Raw genomic sequence first — 19470 nt, forward strand, 5'->3', positions numbered from 1 at the left:
AAATGATGGAAATTATTATTATTTTTAATTGAAGTACACTGATGTACAATATTATATAAATTTCATGTGTACAGCATAGTGATTCACAATTTTGAAAGGTTATATTCCATTTATAGTTATAAAAATTGGCTGTATTCCTTGTATTGTACTGTATATCCTTGTGGCTTATTTATTTCATACATAGTAGTCTGTACCTCTTAATCCCCCACCCCTATCTTGTCTCTCCTTGCTTTCCTCTCCCTGGTAATAACTACTTGGTTTCTACATCTGTGATATAGATTCATTTTCTTTTCTGTTATATTCATTCATTTTCTTTTTTGATTCCACATATAAACAACAATATAGAGTATTTTTCTCTCTCTGTTTGACTTTTTCACTAACCATAATATTCTCCAGGTCCATCCAGGTTGTTGCAGATGGCAAAACTTCATTCTTTTTTTTTTTTGTCTTTTTGCTATTTCTTGGGCCGCTCCCATGGCATATGGAGGTTCCCAGGCTAGGGGTCGAATCGGAGCTGTAGCTACCAGCCACAGCAAAGCGGGATCCAAGCCTTAGCCGCGTCTGCGACCTACACCACAGCCGGATCGTTAACCCACTGAGCAAGGGCAGGGACTGAACCCGCAACCTCATGGTTCCCAGTCGGATTCGTCAACCACTGCGCCACGACGGGAACTCCCAACTTCATTCTTTTTTATGGCTGGGTAATATTCTATTATATAAACATACCACATTTTCTTTATCCATTTGTCCGTTGATTGACACTTAGGTTGCTTCCATTTCTTGGCTATTGTAGGTAATGCTACTTGTGAACATTCAAAAGGGTGGAGATTATTAAGGGGAGGTTTCAAATTAGGTAAAAGAGACTTGGGCTGATTGGCCCCGAGGACATGGTAAGCCCCCCAACGTGGAGCCCCTGAGAAATTGGTCTCTAGGGGGATCATCCCAGGATCCCTTTTTGTGTCAAGCATAGAGGATTTCAAGATGGTGGAGTCTGTGAGGGTCAAATACAACAGTCCCTGAGACAAGATCATATTCAAGTGTGAGACAAGTTCATATTCAAATGTGAGGCAAGGAGTGTTCATTCTTTCAGTCTCTCTATGTTGACATACAAGTTGGAGTGCTTCTAACTGCCTACCTTGCAAAACACTTTAGATTCACAGCACTTCTTTTGTAAAAACAACAAAGAAGATATCAGTGTTTTTTTTTTTTTCTTTTCTTTTTTTTTTGTCTTTTGTCTTTTTAGGGCCCCCCATGGCACATGGAAGTTCCCAGGCTAGGGGTTGAATCAGAGCTGTAGCTGCCAGCCTACACCACAGCTACAGCAATGCGGGATCCGAGCTGCATCTGTGACCTACACCACAGCTCATGGCAATGCCAGATCCTTAACCCACTGAGCAAAGCCAGGGATTGAACCTGCGTCCTCATGGATGCGAGTCGGGTTTGTTAACCCCTGAGCCATGACAGGAGCTCTGCGTATTCCATTTAGATCAACAACTTCAAATTCTTAGCATGGAAAATTCAGAGAAGACAGAAGTGGTTCTCATTGCTGGTGATTTTTTGAAATCCTATCACCAGTGTGTACCCCAGGTTTTTTGAACTAGCCAAGGACTACATGAATGGAACAGGAAAATTCGAATGTTCCAAGGCACAATTTCTCCTCCTGGCAAGGGATAGAGGAAGGACTCATCTCAGTCCTTTACTGAGTTATGAATTCAAAATGGGTGGATGTTGATATATAGGAAAGCCTTTAGAAGGGTTGGAGAGACTGTCGGTGCTAAGATACCATCAGGAGACCCTGGAGGCTAGTAGCCGTGATCAACAGTGGGATTCACCTATGCTGGAAAGGCCCAGCCTGAATAGAAGAGGAAGTGGACTGAACAAAGATAAAATTCAAAAAAAAAAAAAATCCCTTGAGCCCAAAACAAAAGTTGTGGCAAAGGTAAAGTTGCTATGTGGGGCGGATTTACTGGAGTCCTTTGGTGTTCCCAGTCTGTGGGAGAGTGAGGATATCTTCCAAACTGTGGGAGACCATGGGCTTGTATGTGTTACCTGGGGTAGAAATGATACTCAAAAATTCATCTACGTATCCCCCGTGTTGGGGAAACATCAGAATATCACCTGGTGAATCACCAATGACATTTCATTCACAAAGATCCAGCAAGCCTTTCACTACTTGCTACCAGAGCATTTGCTATTTGGCACCAGATCTTGTCCAAGAATATATTGAAAAGCATAATGGTGTAGCTCTGGGAGTGAAGAGAGAAATGTTGGGGTTGTCTTGGCTCATTTGCAGAAAAACACTGCAGAAGCTAACTCATAAGAAATTCTACAGCATGATATCTTGGGCTTCCCTTTTGGGAATTTGAAGCAATCTAGTTAAGAACTAGAGAAAGGAATTATGATTTTTTTCAAATGCAAAAGCTTAGAAGTTTGGTAAGCATTAGTAGTAAATTAAAATCAGGTTTTTCTTTTTATTAGAAGTTTTCAAGATGAATGCTTTCACTGCGGTCTTTTTTTGTTTGCGTTCTTTTAGAATGTACAAGTCCCTTTATCTTTAAAACAGGAGACTAGCAGCACTAAAACCAAAAGACCATTCAATCAAACTAGTTACAAAAATAAGTCAGAAAGGACATCCTGGCTGTATCACATAAGAGAGGCAAACTGTGAAAAGCAAGAGTTCATTTAAGATCCTAACTTTAGTCATGAAGGGAACTAACAGTTTATGCATGCTTATTTCTGGGCAGTCGTCACCCAGGATGACTAAAGAAGTAATTCTTAAAATATGATTTTGTGAAATATGCCACTGATTAGTCATCTGCTGCTGTGCAAGATACAGGCTGTGAATGTGCCTGGCGGAAACTTTATGCCAAGAATTCTCTCTCTGGCGTACATCTCAAGGCCAAATAAGCTCTGCCAAGGTACACTGGAGACACTGGACACACTCATCACCTTTGGAAGTAGGGAGAGGAGTCCAAGAAAATGCTTAGAGAGGTACACGGATGTTTCTGATACATTAACACAATGACTGGAAGCTTAAAAAAAAAAACCAAAAAAAAAAAAAACCCAAAAAATACTTACTATAAGAAAATATACCTAAATAAGCGGAATAAGTTATTTAACAATTTGCCTGTTTCCTTAAAGATAAAAGGCACCATGAAATATTACCCAGCTGTTATGGGCTAAATCATTTCTCTCCACCCATCTTATGTTGAAGTCCCAACCCTAGTAGCTCAGAGGGAGAGAGCCTCTGCCTTCCTCTGTATAACAATACGTATTCTCTTAGCATCCTATTGTGGCTCTAGCCTTGGCCATCTGTCATCTTTTATCTTCGGAGATGACATCATGCTACCTGCAGTGGAGAGAACCACAAAGTATGAGAGATCGCATTCAAAAATTTTATGAAGTATGCATGCTCTTAGGCTTTAATGACTGCTTAATAATCAAAAGATGAATGGACGTTGGAAATGCCACACTGGGTCAGCCCAACCCTTTCTTCAGCTCAGAATTTGGGGTACTGATGAATGGATCATGGAAGAACTCTCTGTGATCTCAGTTTAAAACTATTGCATTTGTGAAAAGCCCTGCTGTTTCTATTCAGCCCCCTGTGAATCTGCCATTTGTGAATTTAAGTAGAAAAGGAGTCTGTTTTCTTACACTTTTTCTCTTCTTGTTCTTTTGTATGGACTTTAACAAAAGAGAATTCTCAAATAATAAAGCCATAGCTTGATGTTAAAAACTCAAGCATGTGGTGTTGCCCCTGCGGTGCAATGGGTTAGGCATCCAACTGCAGTGGCTCCTGGCAATGTGAAACTCAGATTCTATCTCTAGGCCAGTGCAGTGTATTTAAGTATCTGGCATTGCCGCAGCTATGGTGTAGGTCACAGCGGCAGCTCAAATTCAGTCCCTGGCCTGGGAATTTCCATATGATTCAGGTTTGGCCACAAATAAATAAATAAACAAATAAACACAAGCTTGCTATATGGTTTATTATACAGTTTGCCACTAACTGAAATTTTTTGGAAGTTTTGTCAACTGGTAAAGCAAAAAGACCAGAAATAGTTTTTTTCCGTGCAATTGTGCAGTCAGATCTGAATCCACTGTTTATTTTTTAAAACTTTTTTTATTATGATTGATTTATAATGTTCTGTCAGTTCCTGCTGTACAGCAAAGTGACCAGTTATACCTATGTATACATTCTTTTTCTCATATTATCTTCTATCATGTTCTATATTCATGATTGGATATAGTTCCTTCACTGAACTATATAGCAGGACCTCATGGCTTATCCATTCTAAATGGAATAGTTTGCATCTACTAACCCCAAACTCCCAGTCTATCCCACTCCCTCCCCCTCCCGCTTGGCAACCACAAGTTTACTCTCCATTTCTGAGTCTGTCTCTGTTTTGCAGATAGGTTCATCTGTGCCATATTTTAGATTCCACATATAAGTGATATCACATGGTATCTGTCTTTCTCTTTCGGACTTCACTTAGTATGAAAATTTCTAGTTGCCTCCATGTTGCTGCAAATGGCATTATTTTGTTCTTTTTTATGGCTGGTTAATATTCCATTGTATATATGTACCACATCTTCTTAATCCTGAATCCACAGTTTAAAAAAGGAAAATGTTAAATAAAGCGAGCACGAATTCTATAACCCCTGACTTATTCTCACTGAAGCCAATGGCTGACTTCTCAAAGATAAGGAGGGGTGCAGAGCCTGACCCATAGGTCCTAGTCTCTATCTGCTAAATGAATGAAAGGCTAGACTCTCAGATCTTAGAGATGAGTTTCATTCTCCCTCTCCATAGCTTTTGGATTTTTAGAGTTGGAGCAGTACTAAAGAGGAACAATTTAGAAGCAGATAAAACTATCAAATTTAGCTTTGATTTCTTCTCCTGGCAACCCGCCCTTATTCATCTGAAATGCATAAAGTTCCCAATGCTAGTAACTTCTCTTATCCCGTGATGCCTTTTTACCTAGAAGTTCCCATACCCTGCTCAGCTGTGAGTATATTCGTCACAGGACCCACTGGGTAAAGCACAAGGGCACCCTCCCAGGAGACCTGGTAATAGTGAAATGATCCTATTATTGTGCTATTTATGGATCAACAACTTGAACATAGGGCAAGCTGCTTGGCTTTTATCCTAGTACCAGGATTCTGCTAATGCCACAGCATAATAGGGTTTTGGGTAACCTCAAGGACAGATTTCCTCTTTGGATAATGTAAATTAGAACAAGAACATTAAGACTAATAGTTCAAATCTTAGTAACTGTCGTGACTTCCATTGAGAAAGAAGAAGTATGCCATCATTTATTCCCTACCATGACTTTTTTGTAATTTGCTTTATAACATCAATTTAGAACTTTGGAAATGTGTAAAGATAATGTTTTGTTTGTTTGCTGCTGGTGGTTTTTGTGTTGTACTTTTTTACCCCTATCATTTTTTGTATAATTTGAATGAACTTGCAGTGAAAGTTTTTTACTTCAGCATTAGTCAATTTGAAAAATGAAACGAAATTTAAAAAATTAGGCAAAAAAAGATTATGTAACCAGAATGATTTTTGGAGTGGATAAGTTTGTTGAAAATACTGCTCCTCAGGCCACCTTTCTTTTTTTTTCCACGTTGCTTCTCATCATTCTTTTGGCCTTCCTGGTTTCTTCTTCTTTTCTAAATTAATGACAATAAGCCACACCTAATAGATAAGCTACACTTTTCAATTATTACCTTTTATTTCTTAGTATTTATTCTCTTCCTTGCTACTTGTCCATATACATTTACCTACACTATAAGATCTTCCCAAATATACTTGAACCTGTCTTTCTTTTCATTTTGTTTTTTTGGCCTCATCCAGGACATGTGGAAGTTCCTGGACCAGGGATGGAACCCCCACCACAGCAGTGACCAGAGAAATAGGAGTTATAACACCAGAACCTTAACCCACTGGGCCATCAGGGAATCCTGAACCTACCTTTCTGAGCTTCTTTTCTTCTTTCTCTCTCTCCCAGACTCTGGATCATCATCATTCCTCTTGCTTGTTCAGTAGATTTAACATGATGCCATTGATATGCTGGATCAATGTGATAGTCTGTGGATGTCCACATGGTCCTGATACCTTCAGACTCTATTATGACAGGGCAGGAGAGTTACCATGGCCAAGGGCTAAACATGCAAATAGATGATCTTGACCCTTTCAGGGGTACAACCGTTCGTGACCTGGCCCTCTTTTCTGATAGGGATGGGAAGGAGGCCTCTGCTGAATCAGTGGCCTCATTTACCCAAAGCCACATAAATCTGTTCTAGCAAAGATACCACATCTGATGCAGTGGCTACAGTAGGGGCTAAAATGCTGTTGGGTTTTCAAGAGTCTACTGTACTTCTCCAGAATCCTAACTTTTGTAGTAGACACACTGGTGAAGTACATGGAGATATGATGACCACTCCTGAATCTTCAGTTCTTTAAGAGTGGCACTAATTTCTACCTTTTTCCTACCCATTGGTACATGATTTTTTTAAAAAAAACCTACCTTCTTTTCCTCAAGGGGGAGGATATAGATAGCATAAATGTCTTCTACTGGGCCTTCTTGGATAAGAGAGCTCTTACCTCATAGGCCAAGAACCCAGTATGGGGCTTGTGCCTGTGACCAGTTTTGTCTCTCCCATTTATCCTTTCAAAGATAATGGAAATGGCCACCAAGTAGTGTAACAGGGGGGCCACGATGGTTCTAGGTCCATGTCAGGTCAAGCTCTCTGTCCAATAATCCTTGGATTATTGTGCATCTCTCATGCATGCACGGTTACCTGTTTAAATAGACAGAGGTCTTTTGGAAGACTAGGGCATTCACTACTGTGCATACTTTCCGAGGTGCTGTAGTATCTTTACTTCTGGAAATTGTCTTTTTCTTCAGTTGATGATCTCCAAACCTGACTACTGGCACAGGTCCAGAAGCTGAATAGGGGATTAAAACTTGATATGGACCAAATGTCGTCAGCCTTGTGATCATCCATCCTAGATTTCTTTTTTCTTTTCTTTTTTTTTTACCATGGTGTAAAGCAGCTTGATGTGGGATCTCAGTTTCCAGACCAGGGGTTGAACCTGGGCCACAGCAGTGAAAGCAATCAATCCTAACCATTAGACCGCCAGGGAACTCCCCTCAATTTCTTTTAATGGTAGAGATTGAGTATTATCTTAGTTGGCTGCTCATCTATTTTCACCCTTATGAATGCCATGTTCTTTTCTTCCTAGCTGTCAAGCAGCTCTGAGTGTCTCTCTAACTTGCCACTCATTATGATGATTACATTTATTTAGCTTTTAAAGTATATGGACAACTGTCATACTGCTATTGCTCAAAGTGAAGCTTGTTTTTTAATGGCCTCCCTATCATCAGCTCTGGCCTTGATATTAGTGCTCCTCTCATTGGGGAATTCCTTCTGACCTTGGTAAATGTATCCTCCAGGCCTTCCCAGGTAACATGATTATCTGGTGGCATTTCCAGCTTGTGTGGTACATCCACTCCAGCATGCTCACTTTTCTGGGTCACTCAATCCTTCCTCCTACCATCTGTCATGGCAGTTCCAACATTTGAATCTCACTTATTTCCATGCCTTGAGGAAGCATCTTAGAATAGTACTTACAGAAATGATTGTCCATGACTATAATATTTCACCTGACATTTCTGATGACCCATTTTGCTTATATTTCTCATGCAGTGTTTGTGGGCCCTGTCAGTGTTCCCTTCCAGAGAGGCACTCAGCACCATGTCATGCCTGTTATTCCAACAAGCATGGCATCATATTTATGATTAGTATGAGCTCTTTCCTAAAATATTTTATTTTTTAAATTTTTTGTCTTTTTGTCTTTTTAGGGCCACATCCACGGCATATGGAGGTTCCCAGGCTAGGGGTCTAATCGGAGTTGTAGCTGCTGGCCTACACCACAGCCACAGCAACACCAGATCCTTTACCCACTGAGCGAGGCCAGGGATCAAACCCGCAATCTCGTGGTTCCTAGTCAGATTTGTTTCCACTGCATCACGACAAGAACTCCTAAAATATTTTAGAATATAGTAAGTACATTCTTGGGAGCATGGATGGACAGGTTTGCTTGGGAGCAATGTGTCAGAGATTGTGAATTGATTTTGCATCTTTACAGTTTCTCTACTTTTATCCTGGAATTAGTGGAGTATAGAGCTAATACAATGTGGCTCTGGGAGGAATCCAGCCTTCATGCCCAAATGGCTCTGAAACAATATCAAGGGCCGTGAACTTGTCAATAAGATGAAGCAAGTCCTAAGAGCTTGTCATTTCACTGGAGCCTTTCTATGGTTCCCCAGCCTCAGCCCTACAGAAAGGCAGCACAGGTTCTGGGTTTAGTTGGGTGATCCTCTGGGCAAGGAATGTGGAAGCATTGAAGGAAGCTGCCTCCAAACCACTCACATTCCGGGAAGTATTATTAGATGCATTCTATACACTGATGCTCTCTCACGTTTTGGCCCCTCCTCAAGGTTGCGATAATCCTCCTGTGGTTGCCCACGGACATCATACACAAATTATTACGCTATTTGGAATAAAAAAAGATGAGGTTGTATATAAATGTGATGAAGGATACACTCTGGTTGGAGAGGACAGACTCTTCTGTCATTATTCACGCTGGTCACCTGCAGCCCCTCGATGTAAAGGTAACTCCAGCTCCTTCTTCAGAGCTAAGTAGGTAGAACTGTCATGATAGTGTTGACAGCACAATTTCTTCCCTGTCAGAGGCAGCAAAAAGCCATTTGATTTGATTGGACTGATTGAAAATAGTTACTCCATTCTGATGGTACCAGAAACAAAAAGTAGAGAGGGCTCAGAGAAATATTAATCTCCCCTCGATCTTTTTCCTAGGTGCAAAATTCAGCCTTTGTGAGGCAGCCCCTATTCCCAATTTCTTGTGTATTTCCAGAAATATGCTACAGGGAGTACCCTGTATCTGAGTGTAGCTGTGGTCTGTACAAAATTTCCATGGGAAGTTGGTCTAGTAGGAATGTAGGTTGTCATGGGCTAATTCCAAGCGTCATGAAATCACAGGCATTTCCATCAGAGCCAGTGCAGGACACCACCAGTTCAGGGTGTGGGTGTGTGGTGGGGACTCCTAGTTTGCCAGCTGTTGTGGGGACAAGAGTCAAGATTGGGTCTGATTGTTATGTGCACACAGGTTTAATATCACGACTCCAGGGAGTGTTTGCCACCATTGCCTCCATTGCCCAAGGCAGGCTAATAGGCAAGAGGGAAAATTTCATATCTAGTGCCTTTCAGGGATCAAGATATGAGAGATAGTTGCTTTGATATCTTAGTATCTGGGGTCATAGGACTTTTTATGTTCTTTCATTTTATTTATTTATTTATTTCATTTTACTGAATTAGTTGATTTACAATGTTGTGATAATTTCTGGTGTACAGTAAAGTGATTTAGTTATACATATACACATATCCATTTTTTTCAAATTCTTTATCCATGTAGATTATTGCAGAATATTGAGTTGGGTCCCCACGGACCATCCATTCCGTATACAATAGTGTGCATATGCCAGCCCCAAACTCCTAACTATCCCTCACCCCAACCTGTCCTCTTTGGTAGTATTAAGCTTGTTATTAAAGTCTGTGAGTTTGTTTCTGTTTTATGAATAAATTCTTTTGTATCATTTTTATTAGATGATATCACATATAAATGATATATGATGTTTATCTTTTACTTCACTTAGTATGATAATCTATAGTTCTATCTGTGTTACTGAAAATGACATTATTACATTCTTTTTAATGGCTGAGTAACATTCCATTGTATGTATGTACCATATCTTCTTTATCCATTACTCTCTTGATGGACATTCAGGTTGCTTTCTATGTCTTGTCTATTACAAACAGTGCTGCAATGAAAATTGGGGTACATGTATCTTTTTAAATTATAGTTTTCTCCAAATATGTGCCTATGAGCAGGATTGCTGGATCATATAGTAGTTCTATATTTGTTTTTTAAGAAACCCTTATATTGTTCTCCATAGTAGCTTCACCAATTTACATTCCCACCAACTGTGTAGGAGGGTTTCATTTTCTCCATATCCTCTCCGGCATTTATTTTTTGTACACTTTTTGATGCTAGCCATTCTGACTGGTGAGAAGTGATATCTCACTGTAGTTTTGTTGTGCATTTCTCTCATAATTAGCAGTGTTGAACATCTTTTCATGTGCTTTTTGGATATCTCTCTGTCTTCTTCGGAGAAATGCCTGTTTAGATCTTCTGACCATTTTTTGATTGGGTTGTTTGTTTTTTCTGATATTGAGCTTCATGAATTGTTTGTATATTTTGGCAATTAATTTCCTGTCAGTCCCTTCATTTCCAAAGATTTTCCTCCCATTCTGTGGGCTGTCTTTTCATTTCATTAATGTGCAAAAGCTTTTAAGTTTAATTATGTTTGTTTTTATTTTCATTACTGTAGAATGTGGATCAAAAAGATATTGCTGGAGTTCCTGTTGTGGCTCAGTGGAAATGAACCCGACTAGTATTCATGAGGATGCGGGTTCAATTGCTGGCCTAACTCAGTGGGTTAGTGATCTGGCACTGCCATGAGCTGTGGTGTAGGTCACAGACATGGCTTGGATCTGCCGTGGATGTGGCATAGGCCGGCAGATGCAGCTCTGATTGAACTCCTAGCCTGGGACCCTCCATGTGCTGTGGGTGCAGCCCTAAAAAAGTTAAAAAAAGGATATTGCTGCAGTCTCTGTCAAAGAGCGTTCTTCTTATGTTTTCCTCTAAGAGTTTTATTGTATCTAATCTTATATTTAGGTATTTAATCCATTTTGAGTTTATTTTTGTTTATGGTATTAGAGAGTGTTCTAATTTCATTCTTTTACCTGTAGTTGTTCAGTTTTCCCAGCACCACTTATTGAGGAGATTTTCTTTTCTTCATTTTATATTCTTTACTCCTTTGTCATGGTTTAGTTGAACATAGGTGCATGGGTTTATTTCTGGGCTTTCTATCTTGTACATTGAGCTATATTTCTGTTTTTGTGCCAGTACCATATTGAAGTTTTGCAGTTGAGTCTAAGGTCAATGATACTGATTCCTCCAGCTCCATTTTTCTTTCTTAATATCGCTTTGGCTATTTAGAGTCTTTTGTGTTTCCATACAAATTAAAAAAAATTTTTTTGTTCTAGTTCAGTGAAAAATGACACTGGTAATTTGATAGGATTGCGTTAAATCTATAGACTGTCTTGGACTGTATAGTCATTTTGACAATATTGATTCTTCCAATCTAAGAAACATGGCATATCTTTCCATTTGTTTGTGTCATCTTTGATTTCTTTCACAGTGTCTTATAGTTTTCAGACTACAGGTCTTTTGCCTCCTTAGGTAGGTTTATTCCTAGGTATTTAATTCTTTTTGATGCAATGGTAAATGTGATTGTTTCTTTTATTTCTCTTTCTGATGTTTTGTTGTTAGTGAATTGAAATGCAAGATATTTCCTGTATTAATTTTGTATCCTGCAGGTTCCCATGTTGGTGCAGTGGTAACAAACTCAACTAGTATCAAGGACACAGGTTTGATTCCTGGCCTCACAGTTGTGAACTGTGATGTAGGTCACAGACGCGGCTCAGATTCTGCATTGCTGTGGTGTAGGCTCCAATTTGACCCCTAGCCTGGGAACCTCCATATGCTGTGGGTACAGCCTGAAAAAGGACAAAAAAAATGTAACTTTGCCAAATTCATTGATGAGATCTAATAGTTTTCTGATAGGATCTATCTTTAGGATTTTCTATGTATAGTTTCATGTCATCTGCAAACAGAGACAGTTTTACTTCTCTTTTCAAATTTGGATTCCTTTTATTTCTTTTTCTTCCCTATTGCCATGGCCAGGACTTCCAAGACTATGTTGAATAAAAGTGGCTATAGTGGACATCCTTGTCTTGTACCTGATCTTATCAGCTTCTCACCGTTGAAAATGATGTTAGCTGTGGATTTGTCACATATGGCCTTTATTATGTTGAGATAGATTCCCTCTATGCCCACTTTCTGGAAGGTTTTTTTTTTTAAATCATAAATTGTTTTTGGATTTTGTCAAAAGCTTTTTATGCATCTATTGAACTGACCATATGGTTTTTATTCTTCAGTTTTTATGTGGTGTATCATGCTGATCGATTTGCAGTTATTGAAAAATCCTTGCATCCCTGGAATCAATTCCACTTGATCATGGCGTGTGATCCTTTAAATGTAATGTTGTATTCAGTTTGTTAGTATTTTGTTGAGACTTTTTGTATCTATATTCACTAATGATATTGGCCTATAATTTTCTTTTGTATGCTATCTTTGTCTGGCTTTGGTATTTGTATGAATTACTTTGGGAGCTTTCCTTCCTCTGTGCATTTTTGGAATATTTTCAGAAGTATAGGTGGTAACTCTTCTCTGAATGTTTAATGGAATTCACCTGTGGAGCCATCTGGTCCCTGACTTTTGTTTGTTGAAAGTTTTAAAATCACAGTTTCAATTTCAGTACTTGTAATTGGTCTGTTCACATTTTCTATTTCTTTTTTGGTTTGTTTGGAAAATTGTACCTTTCTAAGAATTTGCCTATTTCTTCTAAGTTGTCCCTTTAATTGGCATATAGTTGCCTCTTTATGATTTCTTTCCTTCTACTAACTTTGGGTTTTGTTTGTTCTTATTTCTCTAGTTGATTTAGCTGTATGTCAGGTTGTTTTTGAGATTTTTCTTATTTCCTGAGGCAAAGTTTTATTGCTATGAACTTCCCTCTGGGAACTTCTTTTGCTGCATCCAATAGGTTTTGGATCATCATGCTTTAATTTTCATTTGTCCCTAGGTTTTTTTTTTTTTTTTTTTTTTTTTTTTTTTTTTTGCCTTTTTGCCATTTCTTGAGCTGCTCCCATGGCATATGGAGGTTCCCAGGCTAGGGGTTGAATCGGAGCTGTAGCCGGCGGCCTACACCTCAGCTACAGCAATACAGGATCCAAGCCGCATCTGCGACCTACACCACAGTTCACGGCAACGCTGGATCCTTAACCCGCTGAGCAAGGCCAGGTATCGAACCCGCAACCTCATGGTTCCTATAGGATTTGTTAACTGCTGAGCCATGACGGGAACTCTGGTATTTTTTTTTAATTCCCTCTTTGATCCTTTGGTTTCTTAGTAACATATTGTTTAGTCTCCGTGTATTTGTGTTTTTGCAGTTTGTTTTTCTTCTTATAGTTGATTTTAATCTTATAGCATTGTGGTCAGAAAAGATGGTCAGTATGATTTTAATATTCTTAAATTTACTGAGGCTTGATTTATGGCCCAGCCTGTGATCAGTCCTAGAAAATGTTCCATGTGCACTTGAGAAGAATGTGTATTCTCTGGCTTTCAGATGGAATGTTCTATAAATATCACTTAAATCTTTTTGGTCTAATTCATTATTTAAGGCCTGAGTTTCCTTATTGATTTTCTCTCTGGATTATCTGTCCATTGCTATAAGTGGGGTGTTTAAGTCCCCCACTATTATTGTGTTATTATTGAATTCTTCTTTTATGGCTATTAGCACTTGCTATATATATTGAGTTGCTCCTATGTTGGGTGCATATATATTTACAATGTTGTGTCTTCTTCTTGGATTGATCCTTTGATCATTATGTAGTGACCTTCTTTGTCTCTTTTAACCATCTTTATTTTAAAATCTGTTTTGTCTTATATGAGTATTGCTACTCCAGCTTTCTTTTGATTTCCATTTGCTTGGAATATCTTTTCCCAGCCTCTCACTTTCAGTCTCTATGTGTCCTTAGATATGAGATGGGTTTCTTATAGACAGCATATATATGTGTCTTGTTTTTGCATCCATTCAAGTAGTCTGTGTATTTATATTTTAGAGTTTAATCCATTAACATTTAAGGTAATTATTGATATGTATATTCTTATTGATATTTTGTTAATTGTTTTTTTCTTTCCTTCCTTTTTTTGTAGTCTTCTCTTGTGGTTTGATAACTGTCTTAGTGTTGTCTATGGATTGCTTTCTCTTTTTTGTGTGTGTGTATCTATTGTAGATTTTTGGTTTGTGGTTACCATGAGGTTTTAATATAGCAGTCTGTATATGTATATATAAGATTGCTTTTAAGTTGTTGGTCTCTTAATTTCAAATGCCTTTCCAGTGTCCTGCAACCTTACTCTCCTCTCTTGATTGCTGGCTTTGATATAATATTTGTGTTTGGTTGTTTTCCTACCTTTACTATATGTTTGCCTTTACTGGTGAGACTTCTTATTTGTAATTTTCTTGTTCTAGTTGTGGCCTTTTCTTTTCTGCCTAGAGAAATTCCTTTAGTATTTGTTGTAAAGCTGGTTTAGTGGTACTGAATTTTCCTAGCTTTTGCTTGTATGTAAAGCTTTTAATTTCTCTGTTGAATCTGAATGAGAGCCTCACTGGGGAGAGTATTCTTAATTGTAGATTTTTCCCTTTCATCACTTTAAATATATTGTGCCACTCCTTTGTGGCCTGCAGAGTTTCTGCTGAAAAATCAGCTGATAACCTTATGGGGGCTCTTTTGTATGTTATTTATTGCTTTTCTCTAGCTGCTCTTAATATTTTCTCTTTGTCTTTAACTTTGGTCAGTTTGATTAGTATATGCCTCAGTTTGTTCCTTCTTGGGTTTATCCTATATGGAACTCACTGTGCTTCCTGTACTTGAGTGAATATTTCCTTTTTCGTGTTAGGAAAGTAGTTGGCTATTATCCCTTCAAATACTTTCTCAGGTTCATTCTCGCTCTCTTCTCCTTCTGGCACCCCTGTAGGGTGAATTTTGATGTGTTTAATGTTGTTGCATTTAATGGTGCCTCAGAGTTCTCTTAGATTTTTGCAATTTCTTTTTATTCTTTTTTCTCTATTCTGTTCCATGTTAGTGATTTCCACCAGTCTGTCTTCCATCTCACTTATTTATTCTTCTGCCTCATGTATTCTATTGATTCCTTTGAGCATATTTTTCTTTCTTTCTTTCTTTTTTTTCTTTTCTTTTCAGGGCTGCATCTATGGCATATAGAAGTTCCCAGGCTAGGGGTCAAATTGGAGCTGCAGCTGCTGGCCTATGCCACAGCCATGGCAACACCATATCTGAGCTGTATCTGCAACCTATGTCACAGCTCACAGCAATACTGGATCCTTAAACCACTGAGTGAGGCCAGGGATTGAATCTGCATCCTCATGGATACTAGTCAGGTTCTTAACTAGCTAAGCTACAATGGGAACTCCCCTTCTGGTGTATTTTTCATTTCAGTTAATTTATTACTCATTTCTGTCCCTTAAATCGTCTATATCTTTTTAAAACATTTCTTATAGTTTCTCAATCTTTGCCTCCAATTTTTCCCGAGATCTTGGATCCTCCCTACTACCACTATTCTGAAGTCTTTTTCAGGTAGGTTTCCTATCTCCTCTTCACTTAGTTGTTCTTCTTTTTTTTTTTTTTTTTTTTTTTTTCTTGTTCTTTCATCTGGAGTGTATTTCTCTGCTGTTTCATTTTGTCTTGCTTTCTGTGTTTGTGATCTGCTTTCTGCATGCTGTAGGATTGTAACTCCTCTTGCTTATGGTGACTAATCCCTAGTGGGTGAAATTGATCTAGGGGCTTGTGTCGGCTTCCTGATGGGAAGGACTGGAGCCTGTCCATTATTGGGTGGAGCTGGGTCTCACCCCTCTTGCAGACAGGGCCATGTTGAGGGGTGTGATTAAAGACAACTGTGTGCCTAGGAAAACTTTACGTAGGCAATCTGTTGATGGGTGGGGAGCCCCAGTCCCTGCAGGTTATACTTGGGTGAGGCCAGAGTTTTCCAAAATGGCAGCCTCCAGAGGAGCTCATGCTGATTCACTGGGACTTCTGCCTCCAGTGTCCTGCCCCCAAAGTTAGCCACAGCTGACCTCTATTTTCTCAAGAAACCTTGCATGACCTATAGGTAGGTCTGGCCCAGATTCTTATGGAGTCCCTGCTGTGTTATGGGCACCAGAGCATATACCTAGTCTGCACCCTCCAAGAGTGGAGTCTCTTTCCGCAGTCCTGTGGAGCTCCTGTAATCAGGCTGACCTTCAATGAGCAAAATGCCCCGGGGGGTCCTCTTCCCAATGCTGGGCTGAGGGCTGGGAATTCTGAGATGGAGTTCAGAACTCTCACTCCTGTGGGAGAGCCTCTGTGATTAGTTATTTTCCAGCTTCTGTGTCACCCACCTTATGGGTATGGGATTTGCTTATATTCTGAAAGCGCCCCCACCCCCGCTGTCGTGTTGTAGTTTCTTCTTTGTCTTTTGGGGGTAGGACACCTTGTTTTGTAGCTTCCAGTCTATTTTTTGACAGTTACTTGTAATTTTGGTGTTTTCATCAGAGGAGGCTAACTGAAGTCCTACTCTGCCATCTTCTCTCTTCTGTATCTCTGTCACGTTATTTAAAAGTGTTATGTCCTTGGGGAAGTAACTTAACCTCTCTGTAACTCACTTTGTCCTTGACAAGAGGGAGACTTAAATGAGATAACCACATAAAGTCTCAGCCCAAAGTCTGATCTATAGCCAATGCTCAATAAATATGTTGATGAATATTAATTTATTTTCAAGATAAATTATAGGTAAAACAATTAGCAGCACTTAAATATAGTTCATTCTTAATGCCCTAGACTCATATATTTTCTCTTACATTTACAGATTGCTTAAAATTATGTTTTCTTTGTAGCTCAGTGTCTGAAGCCAGTGATAGATCATGGAAAGTTATCTGTGGATCAAGATAAATATACTGAGTCTGAAATTATCACCGTCCAGTGTGACTCTGGCTATGGTTTGGTTGGTCCCCAAAATATCACTTGCATAGAAGACAGAACCTGGCACCCACAGGTGCCCAAGTGTGAATGGGTAAGTGGCACAATCCAAGGAAGTTTCTGTGCTGTCAAACTCAAAATGGGTGCCTTCCCCAAAGGACTGTCCTGTTGGGAAAGGTGATGTCTTACTCAGCAGGCTTCATTTCTGGGTCCTTCAAAGGACCTCTCACTTTTGCCTTGAAGCCCCCTGGTCAGATAGGAGTGGCAAGTTTTCCTGCTGTCCCTTGAGAAACAGGGAAAACTGAACCTCTTTGGATTGGAGGGTCTCAGAGACCTGGGTGTTCTGACTCCTGCCTTCACTTTTCTAGACTGCATAACATACTGTTGTTGCATTTCTGGATGGTCAGCAGAAATAGTCTCTGTCCCCCCAGAGGCTTTCTGGGAGGCTGTGTCAGAGCAGAGCTGGATCCTGCTGAAGGAGATGATGGTGGGGCCTGAGGTTTTCTTGGTTTTCCTGCTCACCCACGAGTCCTGGGGTGGGTCTTGGTCCTAATCTCTGGCCCCTCCTTTGTCAGCAGGAACCACCCCTCCCTCATTTTTGAGAGAGTAGCCTTTCCAGCCCACTCACCACCTATCTCTCCTTTAGGAGTACCCCGAAGACTGTGAGCAAGTGCATGAAGGCAAAAAACTCATGCAGTGTCTCCCAAACCCGGAGGAGATAAAATTGGCCCTGGAGCTGTATAAGCTGTCCTTGGAAATTAAACTACTGAAGAGACAGATAGACGAGAAAGCCGATCTTGAGTCATCAGTGTAATTTTTCCCAAGAGATGGAGGAAAAATGTGCCTTGACACCTTTAATCTAATATGGATAATTTCAGTTTATCAACCGTATTCTCTCTTTTACACTATCATTTATGATAATTATTATCCAGAAAGTATCATTTGTTAATCATTACTGTTTTGAGACTGTAGCCTTATTGATCAGCTTCTGATTCATATTTTTGCTTTTCTTGACACGGAATACACATTTTTAAAATTAAAAATTTACATATTAAGAAGATTTTGTCTTCATTGTAATTAGGACTCGGTGAAATGAGGTCCATGAACAAACCCACATATGAAGTTAATACATTTATTTTATTGTAAGGACCTTGGATATATGGACATGAGTTCATACTAAGACATTTCTCTTGACTGCTTTTACTCCACAGTTCCACATGCACGGATCTCTCAGGTGCTCAGTATTTAGGTTAAGTACCAAAAGCCTGGTCCATTGCTCCGATTTGAAGCAGACATGCTTTTTTCTAAACCCCCATGCACTTGGCCCCTGCCTCACTAAAGCTCCCTCTTGACTTTTGCTCACCAGAAGGGGATTTATATCTGTGTATGACCACCTGATTCCATCCTCAGAGAACAATCTCTGAAAGCCTGAGGAGTGGAAGCCCACTCGGCAGCTACCTGTGTGCTCCCAAGACCTCAATCTGTTTTCATTCTTATTTTTTTGTAACAGAAAGTAAAAATGGCCCAAGCAACTACCTTCCATATGAGGAGAAAACTCATATTAATCATATTTATGCCTCAGGCTATTTGGAGACTTTTGTTTCTTCTACTCACTGCTTCCTCTAGTTCTTGCATCCCCTGAAATCTCTCATCCATATCTCATCTCCTTTGGTTGTCCCTTCTCTCTTTTGTACACAGAACTCTATGGGGGAATATTGACTTCTTTTAATTTCCTGAAATGTACTCTAATGAAGCCATGGTGTGTAGCAGACTTTCACTAACCTTAGACATACCAGGGAGATTTGAACTGCTGGAGAAACCTACCTAACATGGAGGCTAACGTGGACCCATGGTCTTAAAGCTATTTGCCTGGTTCTATTCCTAGGAATTTCTTTTGGTTGATGTTTCTTTGGGATTTCTCCCAAAACAAATGGGGATCTACTTTCCTTGGGAGGTACCCCAGACAGCACCATGTTTGAATGGGGGTAATAAAATGGGGAAGGAAGGACAGCCTCAAGAAGGAGCATTATTGAGAAAGTCTTTGCCATTGCAAAAAAGAAGCTCAATCATGCTGACTTCCCTCTGAGGGCAGGTGGAACACAATTCTAAGTTGTCTTTCTAAGGAGGAAGACCTGGTATTTATTCACCAGTTCTCTCCTCTCGCTGTAAAGACTTGCTCTAGAAGCACTTAAACCCAAGCACATCTGACCCACACTGCCTGCTATTGGGGCGGGTAATGAGACATCAGACACAGAGACAGGGGTAGTGGCGCTGCTTGTGGGAACCTCCAGCGTAGGGTTGTGGGCAGAGCACAGATGACATCTTCTCTGGTTGCTTTTTCTCTGTCAACCTGTTGTTCCAGCCTATCCCTTCTCCTCTTCTCAAATACATCATTTACCTCTTTTAGACTCTTGCAACCATTGGCGTTTGTTGCCCATAACATAATTCCCTTCATTTTTTTAGAGTAAGCTATTTAGTTCTTCATTCGCCAAATCTCACAAATCAAATATTTGCTTACACTGCCTGCAAAACAACTAAAATTACCAATTTACTGTAGTAAATAGTGATTTATCTGTTTTGATTTGGGATATGAATACATAGCATGAGCCCCACGGGTGCCTCATACACTGTGAATAGAATTGCATCATTGTGTACTCTTATTGTTCCAAT

General features: G+C 39.6%; 1 protein-coding gene and 1 pseudogene across 6 annotated transcripts in view; both read left to right on the plus strand.

Annotated features, from left to right (window-relative positions):
* C4BPA (complement component 4 binding protein alpha) overlaps positions 1–17947 on the plus strand; it is a 48211-nt gene extending 30264 nt beyond the window's left edge. For 4 of the 6 annotated variants that reach the window (XM_013979647.2, XM_005667550.3, XM_005667551.3 and 1 more), the window contains 3 exons: positions 8505–8678; positions 16719–16894; positions 17447–17947. In XM_013979647.2, the coding sequence (XP_013835101.2) occupies positions 8505–8678; positions 16719–16894; positions 17447–17614 (518 nt within the window). In that variant the 3' untranslated portion in view covers positions 17615–17947. The remainder of the gene's footprint in view (positions 1–8504; positions 8679–16718; positions 16895–17446) is intronic. The other 2 variants (XM_021063324.1, XM_021063325.1) reach the window with 2 other exon arrangements.
* LOC102159174 lies at positions 1348–3098 on the plus strand (annotated as a pseudogene).

Source organism: Sus scrofa, chromosome 9 (genome assembly GCF_000003025.6).
Source record: "Sus scrofa isolate TJ Tabasco breed Duroc chromosome 9, Sscrofa11.1, whole genome shotgun sequence".
Taxonomy (NCBI): Eukaryota; Metazoa; Chordata; class Mammalia; order Artiodactyla; family Suidae; genus Sus; species Sus scrofa.